This window comes from Saccopteryx bilineata, chromosome 2 (genome assembly GCF_036850765.1).
Source record: "Saccopteryx bilineata isolate mSacBil1 chromosome 2, mSacBil1_pri_phased_curated, whole genome shotgun sequence".
NCBI lineage: Eukaryota > Metazoa > Chordata > Mammalia > Chiroptera > Emballonuridae > Saccopteryx > Saccopteryx bilineata.
Genome location: NC_089491.1, coordinates 248429988 through 248446021, shown reverse-complemented (window position 1 = coordinate 248446021; position 16034 = coordinate 248429988). Strand labels below are relative to the sequence as shown.

Here is a 16034-nt window from a genome sequence, read left to right as displayed (position 1 = left end):
CAAGGCACATATGAGAAAGCAATCAATAAACAACTAAGGTGTCACAAAGAAAACCTGATGATTTATGATTGATGCTTCTCATCTCTCTCTGTTCCTGTCTGTCTGTCCCTATCTATCCCTCTTTCTGACTCTCTCTCTGTCCCTGTAAAGAAAAAAAGAAAAGAAAGTGGGCAGTGAGCCTGTCAGTACCAAACCTGAATAGCACAGTCAGGGTCTCCAGGAAAAAGGATTCTGAAATGACTCTGGCAGAATATGTGATAGATCTACAACTGAAGGAAAATAAGGAAAGAGGTCCTAGTAAGGATATTAAAAAAAAAAAAAAAGTACATCTGTAGCTACTTTGGAAAACAATTTGGCAACTTCTTAAAAAGTTAATCATAAATTTACAATATGGCCCACAAATTCCACTCCTCCATATTTGCCCAAGAGAAATGAAAGCATATGTCCCATCAAAAACATGTACGCTGGCCCTGGCCGGTTGGCTCAGCGGTAGAGTGTCGGCCTGGCGTGCGGAGGAACCGGGTTCGATTCCTGGCCAGGGCACACAAGAGAAGCGCCCATTTGCTTCTCCACCCCTCCGCCGCGCTTTCCTCTCTGTCTCTCTCTTCCCCTCCCGCAGCCAAGGCTCCATTGGAGCAAAGATGGCCCGGGCGCTGGGGATGGCTCTGTGGCCTCTACCTCAGGCGCTGGAGTGGCTCTGGTCGCGACATGGCGACGCCCAGGATGGGCAGAGCATCGCCCCCTGGTGGGCAGAGCTTCGCCCCTGGTGGGCGTGCCAGGTGGATCCCGGTCGGGCGCATGCGGGAGTCTGTCTGACTGTCTCTCCCCGTTTCCAGCTTCAGAAAAATGAAAAAAAAAAACAAAAAACAAAAAAAACAAACGTACGCTAATGTTCATTGCCACTTTATTCACAAAATGGAAGCAATTAAAATACCTGCCAAATAAATAGATGGTTAAACAAAGTATGGAAGTATGGTATTATCCATACAAGGGAATATTTGGTGAGGAAAAGGAACAAACTGACACATGGATGATCCATAAAATCATTATGCTAAGTGAAATAAGCCAGACACAGAAGAACATAGATTGTATGATTCATTTTATATCTAGTGTCCAGAAAAGCAATTCTGTAAAAGACAAAATAGATTAGTAGGTCCCTGGGAATGGGGGAGAGAACAGGGAGCAACTGCAAATGGACACAGGGATCCTGTGGGGGTGATGGAAATGTTCTAAATTCACTGTGGTGGATGAGAGCAGAATTCTGTTAATTTGCCAAAAATCACTAACTTGTACACTGTTAAAACCAGTAAAATCTCTTGGTACATAACTTGTCAATAACGCTATTAAAAATTAAAAGACTAAAAGGACACATAAAGGTTTCTTTTTAAGTATATATGAGGTTTAAATAAAAGTAAAACAAAATGACATGGATCAACCTTAAAAACATTATGCTAAGTGAAAAAAGCCAGACACAGAAGACCACATGGTGTTTGACTCCATTTCTGTGAAATGTGCAGAAGAGGCAAATCCACAGAGACAGAGGTAGATTAGTGGTTGCCTAGGGCTGAGGCTTGAGAAGAAATGGAGAGTGCTTGCTGATGGGTACCAGGTTTCATTTTGGCGTGACAAAAATGTTCTAAAATTGATTGTGGTGACGGTTGTACAACTCTGCAAATATCCTAAAAACCACTGAAAACCATGCTAAGTCAGCAAATTTATGAATTACATTTCAATAAAGCTATTATCAAAACAACAAAAAGAAGCTGATGACAATGTTCAACTCTAAGGTATAAACAAAATGTTGGGACAGCAAAAAGGAAATGGAGCCCCTCTACCATGGCTCAGCTAAGAGTAGCACCTGCAGTGAGAGAGAACTCTGGGAGTGAAGAGATGAGGGCCGAAGAGTCAGCCACCTTGTTTAGGGCAAGTCAACAGAGAATGCCTGCAACCATACAATTTAAAGACACAGATGCACACCAAATGGAATGGCTAAAGTAATTTCAAGTATTTGCTTCTGAGAAGTGGAAACTGAAGGAGCCCATTGGGAGTGCTATTTTTTCAATAAAAAGTTACAGACCTATTTGAATATTCAATTTGTGTGTATAAATAACTTGAAAAAAAAAAAACCCTAAAATTTTGACTGTCAATTAAAATCAGTGGCTCTTAGATCCAGGCAGCACTCACATCAGTGCTGTGCTAAGATGTCTAATGTCACACTGATTGCTGATGTTTTCATGGTGACCTGAGTTCTGAGCAGTTCTGACAAATTAACTGAACCTAAAGAGAGGGTTGTTGAAACCTCTATCTACAGCTGGTTGGTAAGAAGCACAGGGAAGAGCCTGGGCTTGTGGTCGGTGCATAAAAGAATGTTCAATTTTGTCAAATGCTTTTTCTGCAGTTTGATGGTCCTGCGGTTCTCCCCACCCCATTCTGTTACTGTGGTATATTACACTGATTTGAGTTTGTTGGACCATCCTTGTATTTCAAAAATAAATGCATTTGGTCATGGTATGTAATCCTTTTAATGTGCTATTAAATTCTCTTTGGCAGTACTCTGTTCAGGGTTTTTGCATCAGTGTTCATGGAATATTGTCCTATTATTTTCTTTTGGCAGGTTGTGTTCCTAGAAATTTGTATATTTCATCTAGGCTATCCAATTTCTTGACAAACAATTCTTCAGAGTACTCTCTTATAATCCTTTTTATTTTGGAGAACTTTCTGGATGTTCTCTCTCTAGTCAATCTAGCTAAAGGTTTTCAATTTTGTTGATCTTTGGTTTTAGTAATTTTTCTCAATTGTGTGTGTGTGTGTGAGAGAGAGAGAGAGAGCGCGCGCGAGAGAGAGAGAGAGACAGGAAGGGAGAGAGATGAAAAGTAACAACTCTTCGTTAAGGCACCTTAGTTGTTCATTGATTGCTTTCTCATATGTGCCATGACCTGGGGGGTTATAGCAGAATGACCCCTTGCTCAAACCAGATGAGCCTGCACTCAAGCCAGTGTCCTCAGGGTTTAAAACCTGGGTCTTCTGTGTCTCAGTCCAATGCTCTATCCACGGCGCCACTGCCTGGTCAGGCTCTCAATTGTTTTTCTGTTCTTTATCTTCTACCTTTGGGTTTAATTTGTCCTATTTCTAGTTCCTTAAGATGTAAAGTTAGGTTGTTGATTTAAATCTTTCTTTTTAAAATTTAAGGGTTTACAGCTATATATTTCTTTCTTGGCATTGTTTTCTTTTTTTTTTTTTCTTGTATTTTCTGAAGCTGGAAACGGGGAGAGACAAGTCAGACAGACTCCCGCATGCGCCCGACTGGGATCCACCTGGCACGCCCACCAGGGGGCGACGCTCTGCCCCTCCGGAGCATTGCTCTGTTGCCACCAGAGTCACTCCAACGCCTGGGGCAGAGGCCAAGGAGCCATCCCCAGCGCCCAGGCCATCTTTGCTCCAATGGAGCCTCGCTGCGGGAGGGGAAGAGAGAGACAGAGAGGAAGGAGAGGGGGAGGGGTGGAGAAGCAGATGGGCGCTTCTCCTGTGTGTCCTGCCCGGGAATCGAACCCGGGACTTCTGCACGCCAGGCTGACGCTCTACCACTGAGCCAACCGGCCAGGGCCTCTTGGCATTATTTTCATTGCATCTTACTAGTTTTGGTATGTTGTGTTTTCATTTTCATTTGTCTCAAGATATTTTCTTGCCCTCGCTGGCTGGCTCAAGGAATAAAGCATTGTCCCAGTATGCTGAGGTCATGGTTCAATCAACCATCAAGACACATAGGAGAAGCAAACAATGAGTACACAACTAAGTGGAACAGCAAGTTGATGCTTCTTCCCCATTCCCCTACTTCTTTTCTCTTAAGTCAATAGAAAATAATTTTTTTAAATCTTTTCTGGACTTGCCCAGTTGGCTCAGTGGATAGAGCGTCTACCCGATCGATGTACAGATGTCCTGGGTTCATTCCCCAGTCAGGGCACACATGATAAGCAACCATCTGCTTCTCTTCCCCTCCCTTTTACCCTCTCGCAGCCAGTGGCTCAATTGGTTTGAGCATCATCCCTGGGCACTGAGGATAGCTTGGTTGATCCTAGTGCTGGCCTCAAGTTGATTCAAACATCAGCCCCAGATGGGGGTTGCCAGGTAGAGTCCGGTCAGGGCATATCAGGAGTCTGTCTATCTCCCCTCCTCTCACTTTTTTTTTTTAATATTTTTAATTTTTATTTTTTTCACAGAGACAGAGAGTCAGAGGGAGGGATAGACAGGGACAGACAGACAGGAACGGAGAGATGAGAAGCATCAATCATTAGTTTTTCGTTGCACGTTGTGACACCTTAGTTGTTCATTGCTTGCTTTCTCATATGTGCCTTGACCGTGGGGCTACAGCTGACCGAGTAACCCCTTGCTGGAGCCAGCAACCTTGGGACCAAGCTTGTGAGCTTTGATCAAACCAGATGAGCTCGCGCTCAAGCTGGTGACCTCAGGGTCTCGAACCTGGGTCCTCTGCATCCCAGTCCGACGCTCTATCGACTGCGCCACCGCCTAGTCAGGCCAAGCTGGTGAGCTTTTGCTCAAACCAGATAAGCCCGTGCTCAAGCTGGTGACCTTGGGGTATCGAACCTGGGTCCTCTGCATCCCAGTCTGACGCTCTATCCACTGCGCCACCGCCTGGTCAGGCCAAATTTCACTGGAAGGATCTTATGGACTAAGTGACATCCAGAAGCCACCTGGCAGGCAGTCTGAGTGGTACAGCTCCAGCCCCAAAAGACAGGAATGTACCAAACGCCTAGACTATATCTAGCATACTACCCATTTTCTATCTTCTGAAACCACACTGAAATTACTAATCTACTTTTACATCTTTGTCTATTTTCTTTGACCCTGTGGTTTTATATCTTTTACTGTAATTTTAGCAGGCTTTTAGCAGAGCAATGAAATAATCCCCATGTTTAAAAGCAAACTGATCAAGCATGCATGCTTAGGGCTTCCCAATGGTTTACTTAAACTCTCCCTACAGAGAGGAAGGCCACAGCAAAGGTGGTCATTAGCTAATTAACTTCCTGTCCACAATCTCCTTGTATAGGTTAATGGTACTTAACCTATGTTTATTCACAATGTTAGAAAAAATTAATTTTGCCTGGCCTGTGGTCGTGCAGTGAATACAGCAGTGACCTAGAACACTGAAGTCACCAGTTTGAAGCCCTGGGCTTGCATGGTCAAGGCACATACAGCAAGCAAGCAATGAACAACTAAAGTGAAGCAACTCTGTGTTGATACTTCTTGTCACCCCATCTTCTATAAAATCAATAAATATAATCTTTAAAAAATTTTTATTAATTTCTTTTATTTTTATTTATTTTTATTTTTATTTTTGTATTTTTCTGAAGCTAGAAACCGGGAGAGACAGTCAGACAGACTACTGCATACACCTGACCGGGATCTACCTGGCACGCCCACCAGGGGGTGACGCTCTGCCCACCAGGGGGTGATGCTATGCCCCTCCAGGGCGTCACTCTGCCACGACCAGAGCCACTCTAGCGCCTGGGGCAGAGGCCAAGGAGCCATCCCCAGCGCTCGGGCCATCTTTGCTCCAATGGAGCCTCGCTGCGGGAGGGGAAGAGAGAGACAGAGAGGAAGGAGAGGGGGAGGGGTGGAGAAGCAAATGGGCGCTTCTCCTGTGTGCCCTGGCTGGGAATCGAACCCGGGACTTCTACACGCCAGGCCGACGCTCTACCACTGAGCCAACTGGCCAGGGCTTCAATTTCTTTTAAAATAAACTAGAAAAAAATGATAGGGGAATGTGAGTCACTGCACCCCCTTATCTAGGTCCAAGTCCACAAACCCACACCAGTGCCAGAGGAAGAAGGATTCTTCTACCTCTCTTCCGCCTCCCAAATTTCACTGGAAGGATCTTATGAACTAAGTAATATACAGAAATTTCAGCAGTTATTAATTCAAGGAAGTGAGAAACAAATATTATATTATTCTTTTTGTGTGTGTGTATATATATAATATTTGTTATATATATGTGTGTGTATATATATGTGTTATATATATGTGTGTGTTATATATATATGTTTGTATATATATATACACACAAATATATTTTAAGATGTTTTAAATTTATTAATTTTTAGAGAGAGGAGAGAGGGAGAGGGAAGGAGAGAGATGGGGGAAGTGGGAAGCATCAACTTGTATAGTAGTTGTTTCCTGTATGTGTCTTGACCAGACAAGCCCAGGGCTTTGAACTGGCAACCTCAGCATTCCAGGTAAACGTTTTATCCACTGCGCCACCACAGGTCAGGCTATTCTTTGTGTATGTTGACAACTTAAATTTCTCAGAATCCCAACTCTAAAACAATGAGAAATCAATCAGCTATTATTCTACCTGGATCATGGTGTGGCACTATAACACAAGCAAGGCACAGTACCAGGAAACTGAGGAAAGTAGGAGTGAGTTCAGAGGTCCAACAGGGCCTCAGCCTTCTCACACCTCCTCGAGTATGCCAACCTCTGTCAGGACTCAGTGAGTTTGCGCATACTGTTGTTGTCATCATACTCTCCATTGTCAGGGCCTGGAACATGCCATCTACTCAGAACTCTGGGCTCCTGTAGCACAGACTTTACTTTTCTGTCTGGGGAGAAAATATAGGAACCTATGTAATTTCAAGTCAACAAGTAACTGAGCAGACTTGTCACCCTCTATGTCAAACACATGACCCAAAAGAGAAATCAGATCTCGTTCTTGCCTGCAGCAAGTCCACAATGCATTGATAGATGAACAAGCTGAACCACAAAAGTGCCTAGCATTGTCTTCAGTATCTATAACAGGGCAGTTATCACATATAATCTTAAAAGCTAAGCCAAAAGGTGTTTTGAGAACAGCAGAGAAGTCATGTTTCTCTTTTAAAGCAAGCCAAGAACCATTTAGTTCTTTGTTCAAAAAATTCTCTAGGAGGGGCCCTGGCCGGTTGGCTCAGCGGTAGAGCGTCGGCCTGGCGTGTGGGGGACCCGGGTTCGATTCCCGGCCAGGGCACATAGGAGAAGCGCCCATTTGCTTCTCCACCCCCACCCTCTCCTTCCTCTCTGTCTCTCTCTTCCCCTCCCGCAGCCAAGGCTCCATTGGAGCAAAGATGGCCCGGGCGCTGGGGATGGCTCCTTGGCCTCTGCCCCAGGCACTAGAGTGGCTCTGGTCGCAGCAGAGCGACGCCCCGGAGGGGCAGAGCATCGCCCCCTGGTGGGCAGAGCTTCGCCCCTGGTGGGCATGCCGGGTGGATTCCGGTCAGGCGCATGCTCGGGTGCATGCGGGAGTCTGTCTGACTGTCTCTCCCCGTTTCCAGCTTCAGAAAAATACAAAAAAAAATAAAAAAATAAAAAATTCTCTAGGAGGTTAGATATGAAGTCTCACCCCCCAAGTCAGTCCAGGGGAAGCTCCCAGGCATGATCTGCAGTCCTCACCAGGCTGACCCAGCACATAATACCTGTGTCCCAAGCACTGGGGAGTTCACATTCTCTCGGCTGTGACTCAAGGAATGACCAGTGGGCTCCCAGACACAAAGACTATCCCAAAGGCTCCTAATCCAGCCACCGCCATTCCAACTCTCATTTGAAAAGGCAGACACCTCAACCACAGACATTCGCATCCAATGAAGGAAGAGCAGGCACAAGGGATAATTAAAAGGGGTCTTTATAGGTAAATATAGTCCAAACAGACCACCTCTATTTCTTATTTTGGAACCCCCTCAATGAACTTTCCCAGCTCAAATGTCAAATTCTACTTGATGTCCCACCTGATCTCTTGGTTGCAGTTAATCCGTTTTCTTCAGCACCTGGTCTACAGGAATTACAATACTCTTTTCATTTACTGAGCACTAAAAAGGATCCCATCCTAGGCCAGGTCCCACTGAGGAAGAAGACAGGTCTCCTGCCCTCAGCGAGCTCAGTCTGGAAGGAGATCAAGCATGGGCATAAGTGATGGTAAGAATTACCAACGATTCTATGTGTGGTCAGAGAGAGAAAGAGCAAGTGTTAGAGAAGTCAACCTACAGCCAGAGATGCCTTCTTGTGGAATCAAGTAGTCAAGCCTTGAAGGATGGGCAGGATCTGTCCACACAGAAAAAGAACAGAGGATTCCAGAAGACAAAGGCATAAACGAAGCACGTACCTAGGAAGTTCTTAATGAAGTGGGCACAGGAAACAACCTAGCTAAGTCACTGAAGGGAAAATAGTAATAAATTGGATTGGCAAAAAAACAAGCCAGACTGTGAAGAAATTTGGATGCCAGGCAAGAGTTTAAGTCTAAGATTCTCAGGCTGGAATAAGACTCACCCTTCTCCTAGGGCCTCTATTAGGAGTACACACAAGACACTACACTGTCCACCCTAGCCCAAATTGAGAACCAGGGATGTAGTGAACACCATTACTCATGGGGTGTATTATTTTCTTTGAGGGTGCTGGAGCAGAACAAATGGAGAAGCAACAATCTGGACTTTCTCTAGCATTCTATATCTTTATGAGCACACACAGCAGAAGAAAACCCCCAAGTGAAAGACTACTAGTGACTGAGTGAGCAGGGCAGATAGGCAGAGCCAAAGCCAGTCCAAATTTCCATGTCAGGATTCTAGCCAAGTCTCAAAGGCACCTACCTCCAAAGCTGGGCAAGAGGGAGGCAAGACAGTACCACATTTCAGAGCACTGTTGTCAGGGCCAGCAGCACCTCCCAAAATGTGACATTACGGGCACCTCTCTTGCCTCACCACAGCCCTGACCCTGCCATCTTACAAGTTCTAAGATCTATCCGTGTTGGGCATCTATTTTTTAAAAAGACAGGGAAAGAGAAAGGGGAGGAAGAGCTCAAAGTAACTGTCCAATGTGTGGATATAGCATAGGTTAGCGGCTGACACCATCTCCCCTTGATGGGAAGCACTGGGCACATGCATCTACCTGCCCGGCACACTCACCTGGACAGTCGGCTTCGTCGCTCTCATCCTCACAAGTCACCCAGCCGTCACACTGCCAGGGAAGGGGGATGCACTGGATGGTGCCGCTGCGACAGGCAAACTGCCCAGGGTTGCACCGCAGCTCTGTGAAACCAAAGGGCAAGAGGCCATTGAGGAAGCGGCAGTAGCAGCAGAAACCTGGAGTAGCCAGGCCTGCCACGGCCTGGTCCTGCCACTGTCCAGTCCCCATGAGTTTGGGCTAGACACCGGGGAATCTGCCTATAGCCCACCTTCTTGGGGAACTGCATGTACACCCTAAGGAGGAGCCAAGAGCTATACCCAATCAATATGCCATAACTCCCCAAAGCATCATATCCCCCCCAAGACATTGGTCTTCACGTGCCAACTCAAACATACACTACTGTAGTTCTGCTCCACATCAGGATCTGTGCTGCACTCAGAGGAAACAGAAACAAGAGGGCACAGCTCTCACCTCCTGAGGGATTCTGGGTCAATAGAGAACACATACATTTGATACACATATACAGACAAACACACACAGTCAATGTTTCTGACAAAACGCAGGCAGAGGTCACCACCACAGGAGCACGCAAACAGAGTGCTAAAACAACATGAAGTAGAAATGGCCTCCACCTGCGGGGCTCTGGAATGCTTCTTGAAGAAGGTCAGATGTGAACACAGTTCCCAAGGCAGGTCAATGGTTTCAGATGGTACATGTACCATAATAGGAAGGGAAGAGCAACACAGAAAAGACAGGACTTAAGGAAACATCACAGGGCAGAGAACATGCCAATTAGATGTTATGAGCTGATGGATGCGGAATCACTGGAGGTAAGATTGGAAATGTAAGAGGGATCAGACTGTGGAGGCTACCACAGTAAGATAATTCTGACCTTTATTTGGTATGTTGTAGAGAGTCAACAAGTAATGTGATAAGATCTGTGTTTTAGCCTGACCCAGGCGGTGGTGCAGTGGATGGAGTGTCGGACTGGGATGCGGAGGACCCAGGTTCGAGACCTCAAGGTCGTTGGCTTGAGCACGAGCTCATCTGGCTTGAGCAAAAAAAAGCTCACCAGCTTGGACCCAAGGTCGCTGGCTCCAGCAAGGGGTTGCTCGGTCTGTTGAAGGCCTGCCGTCGGGGCACATATGAGAAAGCAATCAATGAACAACTAAGGTGTCGCAACGAAAAACTGATGATTGATGCTTCTCATCTCTCTCTGTTCCTATCTGTCTGTCCCTATCTATCCCTCTCTCTGACTCTCTCTCTGTCCCTGTAAAAAAAAAAAAAAAAAAAAAAATCTGTATTTTAAGCAGATATCACTGGCAATGGTTTCTGGAAGCAATTAAAGTAGGGGACAAAAATTTTAAATAACTCAACCAAGTAAGATCTCCAACTGAGGCAGAGGTCAGCAATCATAGCCCACAGGCCAACTCTTGCCCTTCCCACTGGTTTTATAAAATAAAGTTTTATTGCAGGGGTCCCCAAACTTTTTACACAGGGGGCCAGCCAGTTCACTGTCCCTCAGACCATTGGAGGGCCAGACTATAAAAAAAACTATGAACAAATCCCTATGCATACAGCACATATCTTATTTTAAAGTAAAAAAACAAAATAGGAACAAATACACTATTTAAAATAAAGAACAAGTAAATTTAAATCAACAAACTGACCAGTATTTCAATGGGAACTATGTTCCTCTCACTGACCACCAATGAAAGAGGTGCCCCTTCTGGAAGTGCGGCAGGGCCGTAGTTTGGGGACCCCTGCTTTATTGGAACTCAACCACAAATATATCTTGTCTATGGCTGCTTTTAAGCTACAACAGCAGAGTTGAATAGTTGTATGAGAGACTGTATGACCTGCAGAGCTGAAAATATTTACTCTCTGGTCCTTCAAGAAAAAGTTGGCAGCCTCCAGAACTGAGGTGGCAGGTGATAAAGGGGCAAACATTGAAGCCAAGGAAAAACACTTGAGGGGTGAGGAATGAGGCCCTGCACACCAATGTGATAAGAGGAAGAATGGATGAAATTATAGGAATGAATTTAACCACCCCCCTGTAGCAACAAAGGACAAAATATAAGAAAGGTCTCCAGAATCTGGACATCAGGCAACAAAGAAGAGAGATCCCTGAAGAGTCAGGAAACATACACGTCTTACTGCCTGACTAGCTTTTCCAGGCTATAGAGCAGGGACAGGGACTCCAGGGGGGCCTGGAAGACACTTGGAAATAAGTGGATGCAGCTAAAAACTGAGAGAAACCAAGGCAGGTAGCTCTCATGCGGCAGCACTCTGGAGATCAGGGGACAAGAAACAGCTGTACAGACAAGACTCCAGAGACACACATAGGGACCCCTGAGGCAGTAGGGAGAGTGCTGATCAGTGTGTGGTATGAGGAAACTACCCCAGGCTGAAGAAAGACCAACCTAAAAGGGAAGAGGGAAGAGGAACCAAAATTCAGCAAGGCTACAAATAGTCCCTGATCTGAGCCAAAACTGAAAAATTCATAATCCACGGGGCACTGAATCAAGTACTTAGAAGAGTCTTGCCTTCTTAGTGGGCAAAAAAGAACTTCAGATTAAATGCTGCTCAGTCCCACCTAACAAAGATTAAAAGAAAGAGCTGACAAAATCAAATTGTTTCCAAGTTGCAGCCTAAAACAAAGCTCAAGAATATTTATAGGAATGGAAAAATATGCAACAGCCCAAAAGGCAAAATTCACAAAGTATGGAATTCAATAAAAAATTACCAGACAGCCAGGTGGTAGCACAGTGGACAGAGCAATTACCTGGCATACTGAGGACCCAGGTATGAAACCTCAACGTCTTCAGCTTAAGCATCGAATCATCGACATGATCCCAAGGTCTCTGGCTTGGAGCCCAAGGTCACTGGCTTGAGCAAGGGGTCACTGGCTCAGCTAGAGACCCCCAGTCAAGGCACGTATGAGAAAGCAATCAATGAACTAGAGTGCAGCAACTACAAGTTGATGCTTCTCATCTTTCTCCCTTTCTATCTGTTCCTGTCTCTCTCACTTGCTAAAGAAATTAAAAATTCCTGACATGCAAAGAAACATGAAATTACAGCCAAAATGAGAAAAAAATACAATCAAAATTGATTGATAAATGGTACAACTGAGAACATAAACAAGAACACTGAACATTCTAACTATATCACAAATGCTCAAGAAGCTAGACGGAAAATTAAAAACATTAAAGTAGAGATATGGAAGATTTAAAAAAGAAGCAAACCTACTTTCTAGAGATGAGAATTACAGTGTCTGAGATGAAAAATATACTACATAAGATTAAAAGATTCAGTTTTATGGACTGAAGAGATGGAGACCTGAAGACAACAGAGGTTCTCTAAACCATAAAAAACAAAACTGCTGGGATAAATGGACTGTGAGCTGTGGGATAACTTCAAGCACCTTGCCTAACCAGGCGGTGGCGCGGTAGATAGAGTGTCGGACTGGTACACGGAGGACCCAGGTTCGAAACCCCGAGGTCGCTGGCTTGAGTGCAGGCTCACCAGTTTGAGCATGAGATCATAGACACGACCCCATGGTTACTGGCTTGAAGCCCAAGGTTGCTGGCTTGAGCAAGAGGTCACTCGGTCGGCTGTAGCCCCTGGTGGTCAAGGCACATATGAGAAAGCAATCAATGAACAGCTAAGGTGCTACAATCAAGAATTGATGCTTCTCATCTCTCTCCCTTCCTAGCTGTCTATCTGTCCCTCTCTCTGTTTCCCTGTCACCAAAAAAACAAAACAAAACAAAACCCTTCAAGCACCCTAACATACATGTTCTTAGAGGGGGGATCAGGCAAAAATACTTGAAGAAACAATAGCAGAAAAACTTCCCAATTTTATTGAAACTATGAACCTACAGATCCAAAAGCTCAATGAACCCAAACATGAGAAATATAAAGAAAATTACTCCAAGGCACATCATAATCAAATTGCTTAAAGCCACTAATAGAGAAAATCTTAAAAGTAGCCAGAGGAAAAAAGACATATGACACAGAAAAACAAATATCAACAACAGATTTCTCACTATAAACAATACAAGCTAGAAGAAGTAGAGAAACATTGTTAAGTTCTGAAAAAAGAAATAGCTGTCTGCCTGACCAGGTGGTAGCTCAGTGAATAGGGCATTGGCTTGGAATGCTAAGAACCCAGGTTTGAAACCCTGAGGTCACCAACCTGAGCACAGGGTCATCAGCTTGAGTGTGGGATCACAGGTTTGAGCATGGGATCATAGACATAACCCCATGGTCGCTGGCATGAGCCTAAAGGTCACTGGCTTGAGCAAGGGGTCACTGGCTCAGCTGCAGCCTCCCAGTCAAGGCACATAGGAGAAAGCAATCAGTGAATAACTAAGGTGACGCAATTGTGAGCTGATGCTTCTCACCTCTCTCCCTTCCTGTCTGTCTCTGTCTCTCTCGCTTGCTAAAAAAAAGAAAAGAAAAAAAAGAAATCAATAATCTGAGTAGCCTTGTAGCTACAAAAGAAATTAAATTTTAGTTTAAAAGCTTCACATAAATAAAAATCTAGGCCAAGATGTCTTGACTGGAAAGTTCTACTAAATATTTAAGGAAGAAATAACACCAATTCCATACAAACTCTTCAAAAAAATCTAAATATATAAAAATTACCATAACAATAGTATCAACAACAGAAAACACTTAGGGGTAAATGTAATGACAGGTGTGCAAATTATAGACACTGAAAACTATAGAACATTGTTAAGAGAAATTTTTTTTTTTTTACAGAGCCAAGGAGGGACAGACAGACAGGAAGGGAAAGAGATGAGAAGCATCAATTCTTGTTGCAGCTCAATTGTTCAGTGATTGCTTTCTCATATGTGCCTTGACAGGGAAGCTAAAGCAGAGTGAGTGACCCCTTGCTCAAGCCAGCGACCTTGGGCTCAGGCCAGTGACCTTGGGGGTCATGTCTACGATCCCACACTCAAGCCGGCAACCCCGCACTCAAGCTGGTGACCTTGAAGTTTCGAACCTGGGTCCTCCGCGTCCTAGTTCAACATTTTATCCACTGCACACTGCCTGGTCAAGCACTAAGAGAAACTTTTTAAAAACCTAAATCTATGGGGATACAATAAGTGCTCACAGATCAGTAAACTCAACACTGCTAAGATAACAATTCTACTCAAATTCATTTCAGTTTCAATGCAATCTCAATCAATACTCCAGTTGGCCTTTTTGTAGGAATTGACAAACGGACTCTAAAACTCATATGGAAATGCAAAAGACATAGACTACCCAAGACAACTTTGAAAAGGAAGAACAAAGCTGGAGGATCCACAATACAGGTACTTAACGTGAGTACTTACTATAAAGGTACAATAATCAAGAGAGTGTGGCGTAAGCATCAAGATAAACATCAAGACCAATGGTACCATGCTTGACCAGGCAGTGGCGCAGTGTATAGAGCGTCGGACTGGGATGTGGAGGACCCAGGTTTGAGACCCCAAGGTCGCCAGCTTGAGCCCAAGGTCGCCAGCTCAAGCAAGGACTCACTCAGTCTGCTGTAGCCCCCTCCCTCCCCGTCAAAGCACATATGAGAAATCAATCAATGAACAACTAAGGTGTCGCAACAAAGAATTGATGTTTCTCATCTCTCTCCCTTCGTGTCTGTCTGTCCCTATCTGTCCCTCTCTCTGACTCTCTGTCTCTGCCACAAAAAAAACAACAACAATGGAACTAGAAAAGAGTGTCCAGAAATAGGCCCACCCATATATGGGCAACTGATTTATGAGTAATTCCCTGGAGAAAGAATAGTCCTTTCAACAAATAGTACTGGGACAACTAGATATCCATTAAAAAAAAACAAAAAACAGCCTGACCAGGCGGTGGCGCAGTGGATAGAGCATCAGACTGGGATGCAGAAGACCCAGGTTCGAGACCTGAGGTCACCAGCTTGAGCGCGGGCTCATCTGGTTTGAGCAAAAGCCCACCAGCTTGAACCCAAGGTTGCTGGCTCCAGCAAGGGGCTACTCGGTCTGCTGAAGGCCCATGGTCAGGGCACATATGAGAAAGCAATCAATGAACAACTAAGGTGTTGCAACGCACAGTGAAGAACTAATAATTGATGCTTCTCATCTCTCTCCATTCCTGTCTGTCTGTCCCTGTCTACTATCCCTCTCTCTGACTCATTCTGTCTCTGTAAAAAAACAACAACAAAACAACTCTGATTTATTCCATGTATCAAAAATTAACTCAAAATATATCATAGACCTAACTGGAAAACCAAAAACTGCAAAACTTCTAGAATAAATAGGAAAAAATCTTTGTGACCCTGGGTTAGGCAAAAATTTCTTAAGACACGTTTCAGAAGTATGATTCACAAAAGAAAAAGTTGAGCCTGATCAGGAGGTGGTGCAGAGAATAAGAGTGTCAGCCTGAGATGCTGAGGACCCACCAGGTTTGAATCCCCAAGGTCGCTGACTTGAGCACAGGCTCTTTTGGCTTGAGTGCAGGGTTGCTGGCTTGAGCATGGGATCATAGACATGACCCCATGGTTGCTCGCTTGAGCCCAAAAGTTGCTGGCTTGAAACCCAAGGTTGTTGGCTTGAGTCCAAGGTCGCTGGCTTGAGCAAGGGGTCGCTGTAGCCCCCTAGTCAAGGCACATATGAGAAAACAATCAATGAACAACTAAGGTGCCACAATGAAGAGTTGATGCTTCTCATTTCTCTCCCTTCTTGTCTTTCCCCATCTCTCTCTCTCTCTCTCACTTAAAAAAAAAAAAAAGGTTGATTGGACTTCAATAAAACTGAGAGCTTTTTGGCCCTGGCCAATGGCTCAGTGGATAGAGCATTGGTCCAGTGTATGGATATCTTGGGTTCGATTCCCAGTCAGGACACATAGGAGAAGTAAATATCTTCTCTCTCTCTCCCTCTCCCCTTTTTGCAGCCAGTGGCTCGAATGGTTCAAGTGTAGCCCCAGGTGCTGAGGATAGCTTGATTGGTTTGAGAGTGTCAGCCTCAGTCACTAAAAATAGCTAGGTACTCAAGCACTGGTCCCAGACAGGGTTGCCGGTTGTGTCCCAGTCAGGGCCCATGCAGGAGTCTGTCTCACTAT

At 44.7% G+C, this 16034-nt stretch overlaps 1 protein-coding gene across 6 annotated transcripts in view; it reads right to left on the bottom strand.

Annotated features, from left to right (window-relative positions):
* DGCR2 (DiGeorge syndrome critical region gene 2) overlaps positions 1–16034 on the bottom strand; it is a 130803-nt gene that overhangs the window by 43529 nt on the left and 71240 nt on the right. For 4 of the 6 annotated variants that reach the window (XM_066259887.1, XM_066259886.1, XM_066259885.1 and 1 more), the window contains exon 2: positions 8943–9065. The exons of the other annotated variants lie outside the window; for them this stretch is intronic. In XM_066259887.1, the coding sequence (XP_066115984.1) occupies positions 8943–9065 (123 nt within the window). The remainder of the gene's footprint in view (positions 1–8942; positions 9066–16034) is intronic. 6 annotated transcript variants of the gene reach the window in all.